At 49.0% G+C, this 17,403-nt stretch overlaps 8 protein-coding genes across 9 annotated transcripts; 4 read left to right on the top strand and 4 right to left on the bottom strand.

Moving 5' to 3' along the window:
- Positions 1–1,279: 1,279 nt before the first annotated feature.
- On the bottom strand, positions 1,280–3,044 carry FOXG_18613 (uncharacterized protein). Its single transcript, XM_018398746.1, has 2 exons — positions 1,908–3,044; positions 1,280–1,859 (listed from the first exon to the last, which is right to left on the bottom strand). The coding sequence occupies exon 1, from the start codon at positions 2,944–2,946 to the stop codon at positions 2,572–2,574; it is 375 nt and encodes a 124-aa protein (XP_018237947.1). The 5' UTR covers positions 2,947–3,044; the 3' UTR covers positions 1,280–1,859; positions 1,908–2,571.
- Positions 3,045–3,428: 384 nt separating this feature from the next.
- Positions 3,429–4,679, top strand: FOXG_03644 (uncharacterized protein; the record flags this gene model as incomplete). The annotated part of the gene is made up of 5 exons (XM_018381451.1): positions 3,429–3,587; positions 3,656–3,718; positions 3,776–3,857; positions 3,918–4,424; positions 4,498–4,679. 5 exons carry the CDS (start codon positions 3,429–3,431, stop codon positions 4,677–4,679), a joined length of 993 nt encoding a protein of 330 aa, XP_018237946.1.
- A 1,954-nt stretch (positions 4,680–6,633) lies between these two features.
- On the bottom strand, positions 6,634–9,341 carry FOXG_18612 (uncharacterized protein). 2 transcript variants are annotated; one of them, XM_018398745.1, is made up of 3 exons: positions 8,870–9,210; positions 8,532–8,803; positions 6,634–8,420 (listed from the first exon to the last, which is right to left on the bottom strand). In XM_018398745.1, exon 3 carries the CDS (start codon positions 7,497–7,499, stop codon positions 6,912–6,914), a length of 588 nt encoding a protein of 195 aa, XP_018237945.1. In that variant the 5' UTR covers positions 7,500–8,420; positions 8,532–8,803; positions 8,870–9,210; the 3' UTR covers positions 6,634–6,911. The 2 variants fall into 2 exon arrangements, with proteins under 2 accessions (XP_018237945.1, XP_018237944.1); XM_018398744.1 differs by having other exon boundaries at positions 6,634–8,803; positions 8,870–9,341.
- A 98-nt stretch (positions 9,342–9,439) lies between these two features.
- FOXG_03643 (uncharacterized protein) lies at positions 9,440–10,608 on the bottom strand. The gene has a single exon (XM_018381450.1). It carries the CDS (start codon positions 10,430–10,432, stop codon positions 9,620–9,622), a length of 813 nt encoding a protein of 270 aa, XP_018237943.1. The 5' UTR covers positions 10,433–10,608; the 3' UTR covers positions 9,440–9,619.
- Positions 10,609–12,895: 2,287 nt separating this feature from the next.
- On the top strand, positions 12,896–14,579 carry FOXG_03642 (uncharacterized protein; the record flags this gene model as incomplete). Its single annotated transcript, XM_018381449.1, has 4 exons — positions 12,896–12,962; positions 13,022–13,605; positions 13,655–14,023; positions 14,073–14,579. The coding sequence occupies 4 exons, from the start codon at positions 12,896–12,898 to the stop codon at positions 14,367–14,369; spliced, it is 1,317 nt and encodes a 438-aa protein (XP_018237942.1). The 3' UTR covers positions 14,370–14,579.
- A 3-nt stretch (positions 14,580–14,582) lies between these two features.
- Positions 14,583–14,750, top strand: FOXG_18611 (uncharacterized protein; the record flags this gene model as incomplete). The annotated part of the gene is made up of 1 exon (XM_018398743.1): positions 14,583–14,750. The coding sequence occupies one exon, from the start codon at positions 14,583–14,585 to the stop codon at positions 14,748–14,750; it is 168 nt and encodes a 55-aa protein (XP_018237941.1).
- A 1,222-nt stretch (positions 14,751–15,972) lies between these two features.
- On the bottom strand, positions 15,973–16,098 carry FOXG_18610 (uncharacterized protein; the record flags this gene model as incomplete). Its single annotated transcript, XM_018398742.1, has 1 exon — positions 15,973–16,098. One exon carries the CDS (start codon positions 16,096–16,098, stop codon positions 15,973–15,975), a length of 126 nt encoding a protein of 41 aa, XP_018237940.1.
- Positions 16,099–16,217: 119 nt separating this feature from the next.
- FOXG_18609 (uncharacterized protein) lies at positions 16,218–16,635 on the top strand (the record flags this gene model as incomplete). Its single annotated transcript, XM_018398741.1, has 2 exons — positions 16,218–16,338; positions 16,424–16,635. The coding sequence occupies 2 exons, from the start codon at positions 16,218–16,220 to the stop codon at positions 16,633–16,635; spliced, it is 333 nt and encodes a 110-aa protein (XP_018237939.1).
- Positions 16,636–17,403: the final 768 nt, after the last annotated feature.

The following is a 17,403-nucleotide window of genomic DNA, read 5'->3' as shown; positions in this document are numbered from 1 at the left end:
CAGAAAGTGATTACTATGCGGTTTCTCGCCCGAGCTTTTTGAAGGTTTGTGTTGCAATTGCTCACGCTCACTTTGCGTTATCGTCAACAAAAGGTCACAGCACGATGGCAGGAGGTAACTCGATGCACCGGCATCAGCTTAGACTTGGGCTTTGCCGCAAGAAGACGACATGTTACATTGGCTGTTATCACCATTCTGCTCAGCATACACGAGACTTGGACTTGTTCGTACAGCCGTGGCTGTGCGATAATCCACTTTTCGTTGGCGTTCTGAAACCCTTTGAAGAAAGAGGCAGATGCACAGTTCAGGGAACATGCAGATTCTTGGTCACACAAGTCTGTCAAAACAACCGAAGCGTCTTGACAGGTCGGTAAGGCTGCGAATAGCCGAAGCGCCCATCAGGGGGATCAACAAAGTATCAAGGCTTTCGTGCTCTCACGCACGCGTCTCATCCTAAATCAACGGAGAGGCCGGAAGCATGTTAATAAAACCACAGTCTGCTGATGGAGGTACAGAAACTATCAAAGTCAATGACAAAATGTACGACTTCGTGGGATGCCAAGACGTTGACAAGTTTGGGTCAAATTTCCCCAGATGATTGGACAGCAAGGCTTGGGCACCGAACACATGGACCTGCGGGCAGAGGGTTGGGCTTCAATTGGCGCAGGCATTGCTACCCAACCCACCCTCCAAAGCGCAGCCGAAAAGCCAACCGCCAGCCACTCAAAGACTCAAACCGGGAATAGGCCTCAAATGCAGCTGCGGTATTGCTGGAATATCGCAACATCTGACAAGCATCCCGCTGTGGAAACACGTTGCCTATCATTTGTGGGCGTTAAAGGTTGCAATTCACGGTCAGCGACAACGACTGGGACATGGCATGGAGAAACAAGGAGACACAGGAGTAAGGATGCCCAACGTCCCGAGACAGTTGGGCGAGACCAAATATTGCAGCTGCAACGGAATAGAGGCACAGCTTTCCTTGCGATAGGTGACGAAGAGCTGAGAAGAGTTACGACCAGCTCCATCTATCTACGTGTCGCTTAGAGTTGAGGAGCGATAGTGAGTCTGCACATATCGGGAGTATTGGATACTTGACGAGAGATATAAAGCAGCAGTGTGAGGTGCATGATGAGCTGAGGCGATGGCACATATTGTGGCCGCTCATTCTTCTCGTCCACTCTCGTTCATCTGTCACTTCGACAAGGTAGCCTCGTTCTTACAGATCACGGCACTTCCCTGGAAAAGAAAAACAAAACCCCAAGTTGGAAAGCAAAACGTCATAGTACCCCCATCATTATTTCTCTTCGCGTCTACAATTTACCTCACGGCACTACAGTACTAGTCTCGCCAACAAGCGCTGATCTCTTGAAAGAAAACAAAGTTTGATGTCGCCTATTCGAGTTTCGTACGAGGTATCTCAGCTCCGCTTGAGGGCGATCGTAACTTAGAGACGGCGTACCGCCATCATTATTCTACCACAGACGGGGAAGAAGGCTCGAGTGGTCGTTGGGCATCGTCAAAACAAGGGATAGCCTTGTACGCGAGAAACAGAGAGATATTGGAAGTGTCATCTGCCGCGCATGCTATTGATATCTGCAACTTGTTTGGTTGTCACCAGCTGTCCCCAAAGGACCCGGACATTCTGCGTTGCCAGCACAGACAAGGTCGTGATCCGTTTCGATCTTTGATCCGGACCGCGACGGGTTCGATCTTAATAAACGACAGGTTGAATCGTTTCTACATGTTCAATTTTCGAGAATTGATATTTCAATCAAAGTACCCCATAACTGACGCAATTTCGCTATCTTTGGAACAAACAAGGGACAAGCCACGTTGCGACCCGGACGACGAGACATCTGCACTTCCTTAATGGGATAAGACAGGAAAAGTGGCTTACAGCGCACCTGTCACACCACACGAGGGGTACATCACGGTGCAAAACCTCAGTTGACAGGATAGATGCTAAGTCCTAGGTACGGGACTTTGAACAGTTTCGCAGAAATACGACAAGCCTTGTCGCGGTGTTAAAAGTCGATTGACAACAAGCGGCTTTCGCCGTGACAGCCACCGCAATCATTGATCATTCAGCATACGGTGGGCTGCGCTGTGACTCGCCAGCCGGAAACCGCTTGGTCGCAGAGTCGCAAGAAAGTCGGGAGCTGAATTTGGGAGAGGGATTGAAACCCAGAGATTCTCAACCGACAAACAGAGGGTTTAGCCCAGCCTCTCGCGGTGCCCAAGTGTCGTCAGTCACCGCTAAAGTCAAAGCCCAACCTCGAGACCAGCAAGGCAGAGGACGCGCTGTAGAACAAGCTCTGCAAACCCAAGAGGTGCCAACCGCATCTGGCTTCGGTAACGTCCAACGGTCCACCAAAATAGGTCGCCACTGGACGCAGGGTTGTTGGCAGCACGGAACAGACAAGGAGCAGGCTAGCCAGGATCAGGACCAGTATCAGGGCACCCACGCACGAGGCCAGCGCCAGTTGCAGATCCCGCAGCTTGGTGTTGGGCTCGGTCAAGGAGGGAGACAAGCGTCCGGCACGGATAGTCCCAGGGAAGAATCAGTCATCACGTTGACAGCCCAGCCTGAAGAGGGAAGTTCCTCATCAATAGACGAGATTTTAGCAGAGTCTGCGTTTTGTCTCGAACAGCCGGGAGACCCCAGCTTATACTATCTTGGCTTCCTGCAAAATCAGAACCAGCTCCACCACAAAAACCACAACGCCCAACAGTATCAGGGTTTTGTGGGCGACGACCCATCAACATCAAGTCATCAGCAACCTCAACCTTCCGGGTTTGGTTATCAGCATCAGCATAACCAACCTCCTGCATGCTCATCGCCACCATTCTCATTTTCTTTCCCCCCTCCAGCACCTCCATCATCAGCACCAGCAACGTCTGTCTTTGGACTGGCCCCTCCTCCTCCGCTGCCTTCTCCTGCATCTCCACCAAGACCACCGCCGAGACGACGCTTCCAGCCAACTACGTCTCGCCGTCAGCAAAACCTGTCCCACTGCCGGTCAAATTCCAATCTGAGCTCGAGCTCCAGTGTCAGCACTGGTGCCAGCAGACGTCTTCTGGCCTCTCGGTCTCCTGCAAGTCACTCTGCCAGTGGGAAATCCCCTCGTCAGCGCCTAGCATCAGCACCACCATTACCACAGCCAATAGACAGTGCAGACCCACAGGATACGCCCACCGCCCACCACCGCCATTCGCCTTTTCTTCCTCCTCATCCTCACCTGCCCGCTTCTTCTCTTTCTGCCTGTTCTACCCTCTCAGCTCTCTCCACGTCGTCTCCCTCCTCCCCCATCTCCGGCTCTATCTCCTCTTCTCCCGCACTTCTGTCGACCTTCTCTTCCATCTCTTCTTCTTCCTCATCTCATCTTACCTCTTCGTCGGCCATATCCTCCCCACACATCAACAACATGTCGAGATCATCCCGGAACGCTGCCCCTACCACTTCTGGTACGGGACGACAAAACGAATACTTCGTGCCTCGCGATGGCATCGACCGCGAAGTCATCTCCGCCGACATCTGCCGCTATCTGGGCAACGATGCCCTCGTGCGTCCCGGTCATTACGAGGTACGCCATCTGCCTTGATGAACCCCACTATCGCGATGAAACAATTGACTCACATTTCATGACAACAGAACCCTCAGACAGGCCAAGCCGTGCAAGGCTACTACATCACCGCTTACAGGAATCTTACAACTGTGAGTTTCTTCTCAACATTAATAACTACCCATCAGATACTAATGATGATACGCCAGGCTATGATTGAGGATCTAAAAGCAGACTCTGCTCGATGGGATAGTGAAAGGCGTGCGCAGACGTCGCGCAATACCTCTGGAGGTACTATTGCCTCGAGAAACGTTGGCGTACCGCCGAGACACTCATCTAACTCACCTGTAGTGCAATACCGCTACTCGGAGACGCACCAGTCGCGTCAGCACCACGGTCCTACCGAGGGCCCTTATCAGACCGACCCATACGCTCGTGACCCTGGCTTTGATGGTCCCAGATACCCAGGAACGGGTGCTCCCGGTTACACTGGAGCCGCTGGCTCATACGGCCAGTCCTACGGTGCCTCAAGTAGTGGTGCGTTTGCCGGTTATGCCCAAACCCAGCAATCTCCTCCCCCGGCGGATACAAGGTTCAGCTCTACTACCGCGGCCACCATGGATCCATCCTACCAGGCTTCCCAGAGCCCCTACGTGGCCGTCGGAACAAACCAACGCCCCAGAGGCGGATACGACCCTTACGCTAACCAGATGGCCACATCATCAGCTGCTGCTCAGCAGGCCTATGCCACTGCTGCTCCCACGCAACAAGGCTATACAGCCACTGCTTACCCATATTCAGGTCAGGCTCCTCCTGCGGGCTACGCGATGCAGCCCCAGGATCCCTTCTACGGTCGTGGTGCGTATAGCGGAGGCAACACCCGCGCGGCGGTTTCCATATGGTCGAATTACTAACACTCAAGGTTTAGCAGGTCAATCAACAGCACAAGGATATACCCAGGCCACACAGTATGAAGAAACCCCCCGTACTCGCGCTTCCGCGACACCAACAAATACTCAAACAAATCCCAGTGGTACCTCCAGCAGCCGACGTAGTGAGCGAGAGAGCGACAGGCACAGCACAGACCGACACCACCGATCAAGCCGCCGGTAAAAGGTGTGTTTCCCGGAGGACCGAGGCCGGATCTTTGTGCCCTTCCCTTTCCTGCCTGAACTTGACGAGGCACTCCGACCTCCTCGCGAGTGTGATGATTTCTGCATAATGACCGGGTTACATGGAGTACGGCTTATTTTCCTTGGATCGACCATTTCATCCTTTTCTGTTTCTTCCGGATATGATCCCCTTCAGAGGTTTCAGATTTCTTTTCTCTGGCTGGTGCCACCACCGAGTTGCAAGTTTGCATCTCAATAGGAGCTTCCTACTGGAAAGGTATCAAACTCCACCCCTCTGGATGCTGATTCCGTCTTCTACAAACCTGGATCTCCCTTGGAGTCGATAATACCCCTGGACGTACCGTGCCAACTGTTATTGCTACCGATGATGCCCTGGATACACGAACTGGACCTTACGAGACGCATACCTGGGTGTCTTTTTTCTTTACTCTTTTTATGACGACATTGCATTGTGGATGGGCCTTTCCTGGATTGACGACCTCATCGACTATACACCATTATTTGCCTTAAGGATGAGACCATGCTGCATACGTTTTACACTGGGACACGGCGCTGAGTTGGAAAAAGGAAGGGGAGCCATCCCTTACCAGGTGGATCTGGGGTGGTATCTCGATGTCATGACCTTGCTGTCCGGACGCACCCTCAGGGGGAGTATTCTGTTTTCCGTTCTTCCTGGATCTGGCTGGTTCTTGCTCTCGACTCCAATGTCTTTAGCTCCCGGATTCTTCGGTGTTTACCACCGTCGAGACGCGGTGTTTATCGGAATAATAATTGGCAGAGGCCGGCATCCGGACAGCAAGGTGAGTTCGAACGAGCTTGTATATATTAGCCAACCCTTTGAAAGGAATTTTTGCTTCCCCTCGCTTTCCCTCCTCTTCCCGTTTCTTTCCACTTAGGGACTTTTCCATGGATATTTGTCTTGATATGAATCGCAAAGACACTGACTCGCCAGACTTGACTCAAGCAGCTAGGTGCACACATGAACTCCTTGGACTCAGATACCTCTTACTGGACTTCCTGGACATCTTGGACTCTGATCAACCACCTGGCAAATACCTCCCGCTTGACCAAGGAATGGACCCACTCCATGAGGATGTTTGCTTTTGCCTGGATCTCTTCCTACTCAAGCAATGTTTTGCTTTGGATCCTATGACCTGGACAACTTACCTCAGCCGAGGTTTGCTCATTCGTCACTGACGATACCGGTACTCATTTGCGTCTGCAATGAGTTGCCTGGGACACAAAGAAACAAAACAAGTATCTAAACATACCATGCCAAAGGAGCCAAGGTAACATGCAAACAAGGTGATTCAATGACTACGAATCTGGATTCATTCTCGTTTCACATCACTGGATCGCAACTTGCTTCATTACTGTCTGCGACATAGGTCGCTTGTTGCCGTGGATTCTACTGAATCTACTCCTGTTTGCACCGCGGGCCGACTTCTTGAGTAACCTTTGGGATGAGTCAACTTGCTCAAGCCTGGATATTTGCTACACCCTGCTGGCCACATGGCAATTGTGAAAGTCGACAATTTAGAGCAACCTGGCGTGTGGAGACCTTGATCCTGGACCCACTGTGTTGCATATGGAGTCAGTTATCGGAACGACATTTCGACCTTTCAATCAAGCACAGCGTGACTTCCGGAGCTGTACATGCATATATCACGACACTACTGGACTTTGATCAATACTGGAGAACCGGATCTTTTTTATGCGAATGATTGTGTGCTTGGTACTATGAGAGGAAGCCTGGTCGGTAGCATGGATGGCGCAGCAGGAGGATGAATTGACTCAGGCTTAGACGGGTTGGCTCTATGATCTGCTTTTCTGTTCTTTTTCTAATCCTAGATCCCGTGGACACATCTCTTTTGACCGTTCTGTTGTTTGCGTCTGTCTTATATCCTATGGTTGTTGAATCATGATGGTGCTTTGGGAGAGATACAGGGAGTTTATGAGTCTTGTTTCTTATTCGCTTGGGGCGGAATGCTTGGAAGAGTTGAATCTCATGATTTATTATTGTTGCAAAAGTATGTTGAATGAATACAAGAGTTGGCCACATCACTATCAACATGTTTCTGTCTGCCGTACGTTCAAATTAAGATTCCCCTCGAGCGAAACCACACGTCAAATTCCAGCATTTTGTTAAGCAATAAATAGATGTCTTCGTTGCCTCAATTATTTGCAGTAGTGTAGGTGCATCCGGCATACATCACTCACGGTCCAAAGCCGGGCGGCTCCTTCGTTGGTAGGGATGATACGAGTAGAGTCGTTGGTGAGTGCAGTGAGCTGTGTGATGATGTCTTGGAGGTTGATGGGCTCGAGAGGTAGGCTCCGACGGAGGCGGCTGGAGGAGGCCGTCCCCAAGCAGAGTATCGATCACAGAGAGGATCCAAAGCTCGCAGCGGCCCGGTCTGCCAGGAGCGTTGGTAGGCTCGTAAGGATCGATTGGTCTTGGGTGACTCTTGATCGTAGCGCACGCATTGTCGAGTTCTTGGGACGCAATAGAGCCCACACATCTGCTATCATGAATGGTGCCGACCTGACCTAGGGTCTCGATGATATCGGAGACCAGAGTCATGGTAGGCTGTGGATCTTCAGGATTTGAAGATTCCAGAACATGGTAGAGATAGCCTGCCGGTCGCGGAGAGCTTGTTGGAATGAAGATCTTGTGAGTGCCAGGGGAGTGTTGAATATGAAAGACCCGATAGCGAGCTGGTTCGGGGGCTTGAGCTGGCGGATTGGCGACAGGATCAGGGCTGGAAGCCTGGGTAGAGTCGGAGCTGAGTGGGAAGATCATTGTGACAAGATAAGTATTGGGTTAGGGTGAGTTTAGAATGTTTGGTCAGGCACTGGATTGAGAAGTGCTTGTAAGCCTTTGCCCTGGCAAGTTGGCAGGAGATTGCCTCTCGATATGTAGGCTTATGTATCAATTCTTGAGCAACAGCATCAACATTGGCCGTGAAAGCACGGCAGAGAGCTAGTTGACCAAGCCCTGTTGGTATCGTCTGGCAGGCTGTACGAACCCGTGCGTACTGTATTATCAGGGTGCTGCGAGAACCGGGTGGCTCAGTTTCGAAGGCTGCGGGTGTCCGTAGGCTAGGCCACAGTAACCATGATGATCCGAGTCGGCCGTTTGTGGTGTTGATGCGGGACCTGGTCGATCATATTGTTTATCTCTGGGAATATACGCCGAAAACTGCTGTTTGGGTCAGCGAAAAGTGTATAAATTTGTCCGAAAGGTAAGCCCGCGGCATCGGGCGGGGCAGTTGTGTAAGTTGTGTGATGAAGTCCAAACCTATTGCTCGTCCCGAGGCTTGATAGAAGCTAGAGCTCTGTGACAGGACAGGAACCCAAGCACCTGCCCATAGCATGGAAGCCCCGGTCGAGTCGAGTTACGCATATGCTGCAGGTAAAGCTCATAATAGATACTCGCATATCGGGCTAGCATGCTTGGACTGAAGACAAGATAGATTCTGCACTAGGTACAGGATCAAGCTGACGTGCGCCGGAGGACAAGTGCAACCGCATGACAGAGCGGAGCGTTCAACATATCTAGCCTTGTATGGAAACTCGGCCCCCCCTGTGAAATGAAGAGATAGTTCGCGGTGAAGTCGCTTGACACGATGGCGTCAAGGTCGGCACGATACGCTACGGCACGGTACGGTACGGTGTGGGAAGGCGAGTCGGTTGGCTGCGCAAGCTCAAACCAAACACAAGCCTGGCTTGTGGTGAGTGTTTGTTGTACCACGAGAGTTAGAAAGATAACAGCCCGCATTCTTGATGCTTTCATTTCTTGGATCTATCTTGCTGAGGTATTGACAAGACTCACACAGACTTAAGGATAGCAGTGATCACTAGCCCTTCATTCCTCATTCAGTCATCTAGGCCATGATTATGAAAAGTGGTCCAGGTATTGTGCAAATGAGAATAGATAATTAGCAAATAACTGAATCATCTCTTTGGGAAAATCTACTGTCCCAAGAGCGATCACATCGTCCAGTATTTCGACAAAACCCTAGTATTTGTTTGCTTGGGTTTTTGCGATTGGTCGTCTTCGTATGCGAGTGTTCGGGCGTCAAACGCTTGCGCTTGATGAGCTGGCTGATTTCGAACACAGTGTTAGTATTTATGCGTTCAACTCCATTGGAATAATCGGATATTACTTACTTGTTGGTCACTGTTTGAGGATTGCGGAAGGGGTGAGTGTTTTGGGAGCTATTTTATGCCGTATCCCGTGGGTCTTGTTGCTCAACATTGTGACTGAATAGTCCTTTTGCATTGTGATTTAGAGGCTTGAATGAGGCGGCAAATGAGACGAGTTGCAAGGGTTTGTCTCTTGGATGACAGCTTATGAAGCAGTGGAGATGGTAGAAGTAAGAAGATGAGATGGATGGGTCGTGACAGGAGAAAACAGTCAGAGAGAGGCTAAGACACCTTCCATTACCTTGGACAGGTTGACTGCAGGTAAACGTCTTACAGAAAGCGCGAATTTAATGCAACAACCTTCCAATGTCATGGCCGGCTGCATCTCGCAGGAAGGAGCCATCGTTGGTGAAACTGCAACTACCCGTCACGATCTCCGCATGACTGGAAACCCCCGTATTCGCACTTGCCACTTCTATCCGGAGAAACTCGGTCAAGACGTCAGAAAATGGAAGGAGCTTAATGATGGAAGAATGACATGTTGTCGATGGAAAGCGGATGGGCCATGGATAAACAACATCACTAAAGGAGGGAGTAGTCGTACTGGGAGTTGTTGTCATAACATTAGGTACTAGGTGGATATAGTAAAAAGACATCATTCTGTAGAAACCAACCAACTTGGTCATTGATCTTGCCTCCATCATTTGAACAAGATGAAAGAAAAGCTTCCCAGATGGAATCGTTGCAGAAGTGAAATGAGAGATAGCCATGACATCAAGACTTGAATTTCATCCCAATAATCTTCTTGATACCGTTCCTCTTGGTGAGTAACCCGATTATACCCAATCTCGACTCTTCTCTCTTCCATCCCTCTTGCATCGGCAGCCTCTCTTCCTGCAAAAAGGCCCTGGCATAGTTACATGGCACACTATCACCAGTTCCAATGACATTGAGAATCAGCGCAATCTCCGCACACGCAAGATCGTGTTCGAAAGACCCATATTGAAGACCCGGGTTATCCTCTTTCTGTCTGGCGATGCGCTTCTTGCGAAATTCCGCGAAGTCATTCGCAGTAAGAGTCTGACCATCCTTTGAGCTCGCCAAGAGATCTTCGACAAGGTCTTTCTGAAGAGTGAGGTTATCACCTTGTTGATGATCCCGGCGGGTTAAAGATATATCGTGCTCAACTGTGTTGGGTAACCCAAGCTGGTCCAAGTTCAAAACCCTGTGACCCTCAGAGTCCAGCTGACCCGGCTTGCGCATACCAAATTTACCCAAAACAGACCAAGGGTCCCTGATAGTTTGCAAAATGGTTTGCAAAAGAGATTTTTTGACAACTGGGTCATCGTGAAATTTTGAAGGCGCACGTTCTTGAAAGATGGGGTTGGCAAAGGCGGCAGCGAGAGGCTTGGAGAGGCCAATTGTGTCCATGCCTGCGAGGACTTCTTCAACACGAACATTTCGGCCGTCGCGGGGAAGATAGCCATGATTCGCGAGAGAGTTTATCATCGGGCAGGGACCGCGTATGTCGTTTGGACCCGAAGGTGCATATGTCCCTTTTGTGAGTGGTTCTGAAGTTGAAGCCATATTAAACACCAGTTATACGATGATTAGGAGAGTATGAATGGAAGAAGGCATTGCGAGCATGTGATAGAAAGAGGGGAAATAAGATTCAATTATACAGTGTATAATGTCTTGCTTCCCTTCTGACCTTCAGCTCATGCTCGTCGAGCTGTTAGCCATTGATGTAACAGCTGACAGACACTATTGTCGCTTAACGGCTTCAGCCAGCCTCATTCTCATGGTCACCAACCTTAAAGCATAAGCAGCTAAACAAGAGCTCTCTTTGGCTGGATACCGTAGCATTCTACGCTTTGACTGCGGCATCATCCATAGCAAACTCGATCAAGACAACCAATAAATAGCTGCCAACACTAGAATGCAGGGACATTCTTCCCTCCAACTTGGACACTGGTGTACCCATACAGTAAGAATCTACCACGATAATTTAGTAGGATACGACATCCTAGCTCCTGAAGTCGTATCCTTCGTGTGGTTATCTTGAATTGCGGTGAGTAGGTAACACCATGCAAATATCCGAACACATCGGACATCAGATCATGGGACAACGAACATGAGAGGATTTGACCAGGTTTGACATACAAACCCAAATATTTATGGGCTCCTCAGTTTGAAACATGGCTTGCAGGTCAAGAGGTGTCAGGGATTGAGATGCAGATCAAGGTTTGTCTGCTTGCTGTGACTCAGTTGCTCTACTGAGAGGTTGTCGCATCTACGTGCTGCAGACACAAACGAGCATACATAACAAATTTCCGGGTGTAATTATAAGCAAAGAAATAAAATCCGGACAAGCTATTGCTTCTTCGGTGGAATCACAGTGCGTTTTATTGTTTGTAATAGATGATTGGTCAAGTTTACTGTGCAGTCACTTAGAACAACATCGATTATAGACAAAATCTCCATGTGTTTCCTTTCCATGAGTCGCTTGACTCTAAGATATATCAGTTGCTGTGTCAAAACATTTTATGCAGTAAAGCCAAGCAATTTACCAATCAAAATTCCCCTATGGCAAAGAAGACACAAATCGCAGCGTCGTCATCAGGATATGACTATAAATTCAGCACTCTCCCCTCCTCTCTAACGCATTCTTCTCTCAATCCCACCATCAGCTCTCTCTCCCTCTCTATACATATATACATAGTGAAGACCATCAGTACGCAACTCGGAGCTGGGTCGGAGGGCCCCAGGATCGGTTCCAGACCAATACAGACTTTTGCCCGGCATTCCTTGATGACTATCATTATGTCTCGAACCATTTCTCTTCATCTGCTTTGGCTATTTGAGTTGTAATATACTAGAATCAATCAAAGAGATACGCTGCTGAAGAAACCGCTGGCTCTACTCAAATGTCCTTATGAACTAGCATCAGCAGCTCCAAGCACTCTGATGAAGAAGTGCGATACTCGTTAAGCCACCAGGCGAAGCTCCTGTTGCAACAACATATCAACGCCTCGCACAGAGACACCAAATGCAAATGTACTTTTCAGGTGGTGTACGGGAAGAAGACAACAATTCATCCTCTGTTTCAAAGCACATAAAGAGATACCACAAGGGGCGAGGAACTGCCATGCCCAGCACAAGGACTTAGTCCCCCATCTCAAGAGGTTACTGATTCTTGTGCATGGAAAGATAGATAAACCATTATATTTGTGCAATGGAATGTGCAGAAGTCAAAGCTTATGTAAACATCTAAAACATTGTCAATGCCCTCAACACAGGATGCGAGAAGGCCTTTTTGACTTGAACTGCGTCGTCTGTTCTTTTCACCCTGTCTTCCTGGTCTGATTCAAGACTCGCCTTATTCAAGTTTTTGATCAATTGAAGGCTGAGCTACCGTTCGATACTAGTATTTCCATCGTCGGAGACCTTTATTCTCTGCAGGAGATCATTGTGGTGGTCCAGATGGCAAATAGTGACTGGGGCATTAGTTCCTTCCAGCAGAATGCCCCTGGCTTTGTTTTTTTATCTAATCATTTGAAAAGGTTTGCGAAAGCAAGAGAATCAAAGGAACTCGGGCCGATCAACCGAAATCAGATTAAAGATAACTCAGAAGAAAACCCAGTAGCCGCGAAACGCCTTGGGACTTTTTGACCTGCGAGTGGAAACGAAGCATACCTATTGACGTTGGGGTCTGCGTCACCCTATCTACCAGGCAGCAAATATCGAGAGTCTTTACGAGGGGTTCTATTGTGACGGCGCTGCTGATTCCGATTCAATGAAACCTACAAAAGTGAACAATGCATCATTGACTCGGTACCTCATGTTGTGTTCTGACTGTTCAGGCTGTTATTCGATTTAGGATCCACCTGCCACTGCTCACGGAGCTGCCAGTGCCAATTAATGTTCCCATTTAACAATACAACTTAACTTTATCGTTCTAAAAAGTTTGTAGGAAAAGCAATCTTGGTAGAATCTCCTTCTTGCATACCTACATATCGAACTTTTCTATGTCACTACAATTCGGACACGATGAATAATACTGCGAGAACCAAGCGCTGCGGACTTTGCGGCCTGCCCGTGGAAGAACCAGACCCAGGTATATTGTCACTTTCTTTCAACTTTGAAGCGGGAATCTAATACTGATAGCTATAGCAGTTCACGACGGATGTGAGCGGATGGACATAAATCGCGGCTCAGGCGCGTTGCAACGAGTCTTGCTCTTTGGCTTCGAGCCACCAAAAATGAAGCAAGAGCACGCTAGAATCACGAGATGGGCAGAGGCAATGATTGCTGACGGACTGTCGCTTTGTTTCGCTCAGGGCGAAACAAAGGCTGAACAGGAACTCAGCAGGACGTCAGAAGTCCTGCGAAGCATTGGCCGATATTTGGTCTCACACTACATAGTGAGGGAGAACGAGTGCATGCTTCGTAGGGCTTCCCGTATTACTTTTGTTCTGAGGGGCCAAGTTAAGGTCACCTTCTCTTTGTTTCAAGGACGGAAGTACGTTGCGTCTGTGTCGAACGGTCAGGAACAGAAGCCAGGCAACTCATCCGAACTGTTTGCACTTGGTCCGGGAGAAACGGCGCATGTCGTCCACATTGCCGAAAACCATCTCGGTGTCGTTAGCCTGGTAGTTGCTCATTTAGACCATGCCTTTCAAGCTGAACAAGTTGCTGGAGTATGGTGGAGAGCCATCTACATCCCATGTGGAAGATGCTTGATCATGGCAACTAACGATGTAAGTTTATAACTCACGACATGAAACCCACTATCTAATATTCAAACAGGGGATCAAACTTCGGAGCCTGTCTCCAGTAAGCCCTTGCGCTTTCTGCACGGCATCGCGGGGACCTCGTTATCATCAGATCGCATGGCCCTGCCCAACCCACCACATAGCGATCCGTTGGGTGGGAGAACCACGCTCGTATCCGGCGCGAATGGCACCTGTCATCTTGAAAGAGTCATCTATCGGTATATCGACTTATTGGGAACACACAACCATGGCAATTCACAGTCATGATATTGACGAGAAGTCCCTGGCCCTTTACTCTCGGACAGGTGGCGATGCAGCTTGGATTCACACCCCCTTCGACGACAACGAGGCAATTACCGAGATCTGGCGGGGAAGTATTGGCGGCAATGGTGATGCGATGGGTGTAATTATCTCATATTGTTTCATGTTACGAAGTGACTGACAGACTATAGCTTCGGACCAGCAAAGGCCGAGAGGTCTTCCTAGGCTTCGTGGGTGCAATCCCAGACCTTGACTGGGAACTAGCATCTACACCAGCGATGGATAACTACCGAATTTACTACGACTCCATGTCATCTATGGGTATTGGTGGCCTAGCTTTCGAGGACCCCAGTCCCGTTGCTCAAGACTTTCAGCCCTTCGACCCTACCACCATTGTGCCACCAATGCCGGACTTTCGGTATTGTGTCGAGCCCTTCTTCTTTTCGTCCGCCAACCTACACAATCTCTCCAAAATCACAGTCTGCTAAATTCCAGACAAACGTGGGATCTCTGGTCTCCTTCTCACGTACAAAAACGGCCACAATGAGGCTCTTGGTGAAGTACGACTGAACTGCCTTGAACCTCCCATCGACGTCGGCAAACAGGACCAGGTCTGGTTACGCTTTGAGTATGATCCTACAGGAATCATCGATGAACATCCTCGCCTTGTCGAGATCTCCTTCTCCCCCATTGAACCTATTATGCGCGATGGAACAGATCCTGCAGTTGTCGGCATCAACTGTCTCGAAGTTCTCTTTACAGATGAACTGCACTGGTGGTGGTCATCCCTCCAGTGTCAGGTTTTCTACGACGGCCAGGGCAGCTTACAACCACGAGATGCCGAGAAATGGCTCCTATTCGACGACTAAATAGTCAAGTCCCTCCACTATCAGGAACTGTCAAAATCGACAGATATATCCCAACGCTACACTCATGCCTATCAAGGCAAGTGGACTAGCATATAATACTTCTGCCTACTTTTTCACCTCAAACTCGCCGCCCAACCGCTATTTGGAGTCTTCCGCCCACTACTATCACTTCATGAAGACAGCTGTCTCTACACACCACACAGTCCCTCTTTCTACCTCCAGTTGTACTACAGGAATCCAACCCCCCATGTCGACGTTACTTAGACATCCCCAGACCGGGCTTGGAACTATTTTACTACAAAACACGCTACTTACAAACTTGATACTATCGTAGCGCTGCAAGACGATCCCAAAGGGGACTCATTATAGACAGAACAGGCAGTCAATTCGGTTGGTTATCGCCAGAATTTGGAGAGACCAGTACTACAGTAGTTGCACACTCTTCCATCGAGTGGAAGGAAGATAGACGCAGTATAATCCTGTCTTAGACCGAGAGTAGCCCAACTGAGATGATTCGTTACTACCAGCCTTGACTAATTTATGTCAATGTTTTTATATACGATACATTCAATCAAGCAACCATCGCCACATGATTGTTACGCAAGAGAAATGGGCTGCCTCTACCGTATCAAGTTAGATGCTATTTGAGTATAGAAAAGAGTCTGCAGCAACTCGACTCAAAAACCGGTACTCCCCTTTGTCTTTCGTCAGTAATGTCTGTTTCTTTAGACTTCATCGCTTTATTTTATGCATATCTTTTATATATATCCTGCCCACGATAAGATAGTCAACTCCTTGCGTTTATAACCGTACACAGCCCAGGGAAATGGAAACAGACCGCATCGATTACCTGTTTGCTTTTCAGTAAAGTACTCCAGTAAATCATTTGTTGATGGTATATAAGAACTGTGGGATCGTTTCAATTGTATAAATATCTCATACACCAGGCACCACGGCAACTGCGATGGCTCCAGTCTGAAAGCAGGCCTGGGCGAATGGCCTCAGTGACAGTGAACCAGCGAGGCATGGTCGGAATCACGACTTTCTAAGCCATAATTTTGGTCAGAGCACATATACATGTACTCGAAGGTCACGGCGGCCCAGAAAGTCGTGATCCAAATACAGCCAACCTGTTTACTGCATTCGAAGACGGGGAGAAGTTGTTGGAGGTCTGGGTAGGCATCACCCAGAACGTTGTCGGCGGTCTTGGGGTAAGCTCTTTTCAACCATATCCAATACCCACAGTAGAGCTAACAAACTGGAACAGGTCCGCACAAGTAAAGGTAGAGAAATATGCCATGCTCACGCTACTCGACTTCACGAAACCAGCTGGGGGCTCGCTGACCATTTCCAAGGGTCAGAAAGAACAATGTACTACGGGAGTGATGCCCCAGTAGGCGTTGGTGCCATCGTTTTCGCAGTCCCTCCCCCTCGGGGCCTTGAAACCAATTTGACCCATTCTCAACGATGCCTCCGATTCCCAGCTTCAGATACTTCATTGTGCACTTCTTCGGAGGCTCTGTCGACCTGGCAGGCGTTGTTGAGGTGACCTTCTGTCAGTTGGAGCACAAGCCAGAGTTTATCTCCAGTATGCCGTTCTGCTTTGCAGGAAGTCGCCAAGAAGCATTGGGCGAAGTGCGCCTTAGCTGACTGCAATAACCTATGCTTCTCAGGGGCGAGGGTCGAGAGGTCATGTACCTCGAGTTCGGGTACGATCCCACCGGGGTTGTACCTGATCACCCGAACCTCCTCGACGCGCGCTTCATCAGGTGACGAGCCTCCAGAGGATCTCAACCCAGAGAGTCATCCCGATATCACAGGTCAAAGGTTCTTGGAGGTGTCGTGGGAGGGGAGTTTGGAATGGTGGTGGTCACCACTTCAATGAGGAAGGGCCAGCCTCGAATCTCGAGATGCCACAGCGCGGCTCGAGTTCGGTGCCTAGCTCTCTCTGAGGAGCTGCTTGTACATTATGGTATTGAGGTTGAAGATAGTGCTGCAAAAGCATACAGGAGTTTGACAGACAGAAGAATTGAAAGGCGCCATGTTTGCAAAGCTTCTACATCTGTGCTCAGGTGACTTTCCAACCGCATGAATGAGGTTAATGCCAATGCAGCCAATCCAATGTCTCACAGTAGCCTCTTCCTGGAACTATTGAGCCGCCATTAATTCATGCAACGGTGAAGAGTTGCCACAACTTAATGTCAGGATACAGAGCAGATTCTGCAGACTTGAATCATGTTATGCTTCATGTAGAGAAGTTTCTGCCCTTGAAATAAAGAAATGACGATCGTGACGTCTCAAAGGCCCGCTGAAGAACCGACAGATTTGGAGTTTCTGCATCTAAGCCAAAAGCGGTGAGAGAAATGGCGGGGCACTAGTGATTATGGTGTTGGACCCTGCAATTTGACTGGTTTTTTTTCTTTAATTTGTTTTGCCTATTTTGGTTGTTTTGTTCTGTTGTTTAAGTTTTTTTCTCCTTGTTGTTATGACAGTCCTTGTATCGTGGGGATTTGTCAGGTTATTACGGAGTACAGAGCATGAGATAAGTGAATCCTTCAGATGGACCGCCGGTAATATCAGTGACATGCCACCAAGTGCTAGTAATTTTACCTCAAGATAGTACCTTCTTATCTTCCGGGAAAAGCGGTTGTTG

The sequence above is a fragment of the Fusarium oxysporum genome, chromosome 8 (assembly GCF_000149955.1).
Source record: "Fusarium oxysporum f. sp. lycopersici 4287 chromosome 8, whole genome shotgun sequence".
Lineage (NCBI taxonomy): Eukaryota > Fungi > Ascomycota > Sordariomycetes > Hypocreales > Nectriaceae > Fusarium > Fusarium oxysporum.
The sequence above is the reverse complement of the archived record's forward strand: the minus strand, read 5'-3'. Positions and strand labels throughout refer to the sequence as shown.

Excerpts from the sequence above, each read along its gene's own strand:
- FOXG_18613 (XM_018398746.1), bottom strand. The coding sequence starts at position 2,946 with ATGCAGGAGAAGGCAGCGGAGGAGGAGGGGCCAGTCCAAAGACAGACG.
- FOXG_18612 (XM_018398744.1), bottom strand. The coding sequence starts at position 7,499 with ATGATCTTCCCACTCAGCTCCGACTCTACCCAGGCTTCCAGCCCTGAT.
- FOXG_03643 (XM_018381450.1), bottom strand. The coding sequence starts at position 10,432 with ATGGCTTCAACTTCAGAACCACTCACAAAAGGGACATATGCACCTTCG.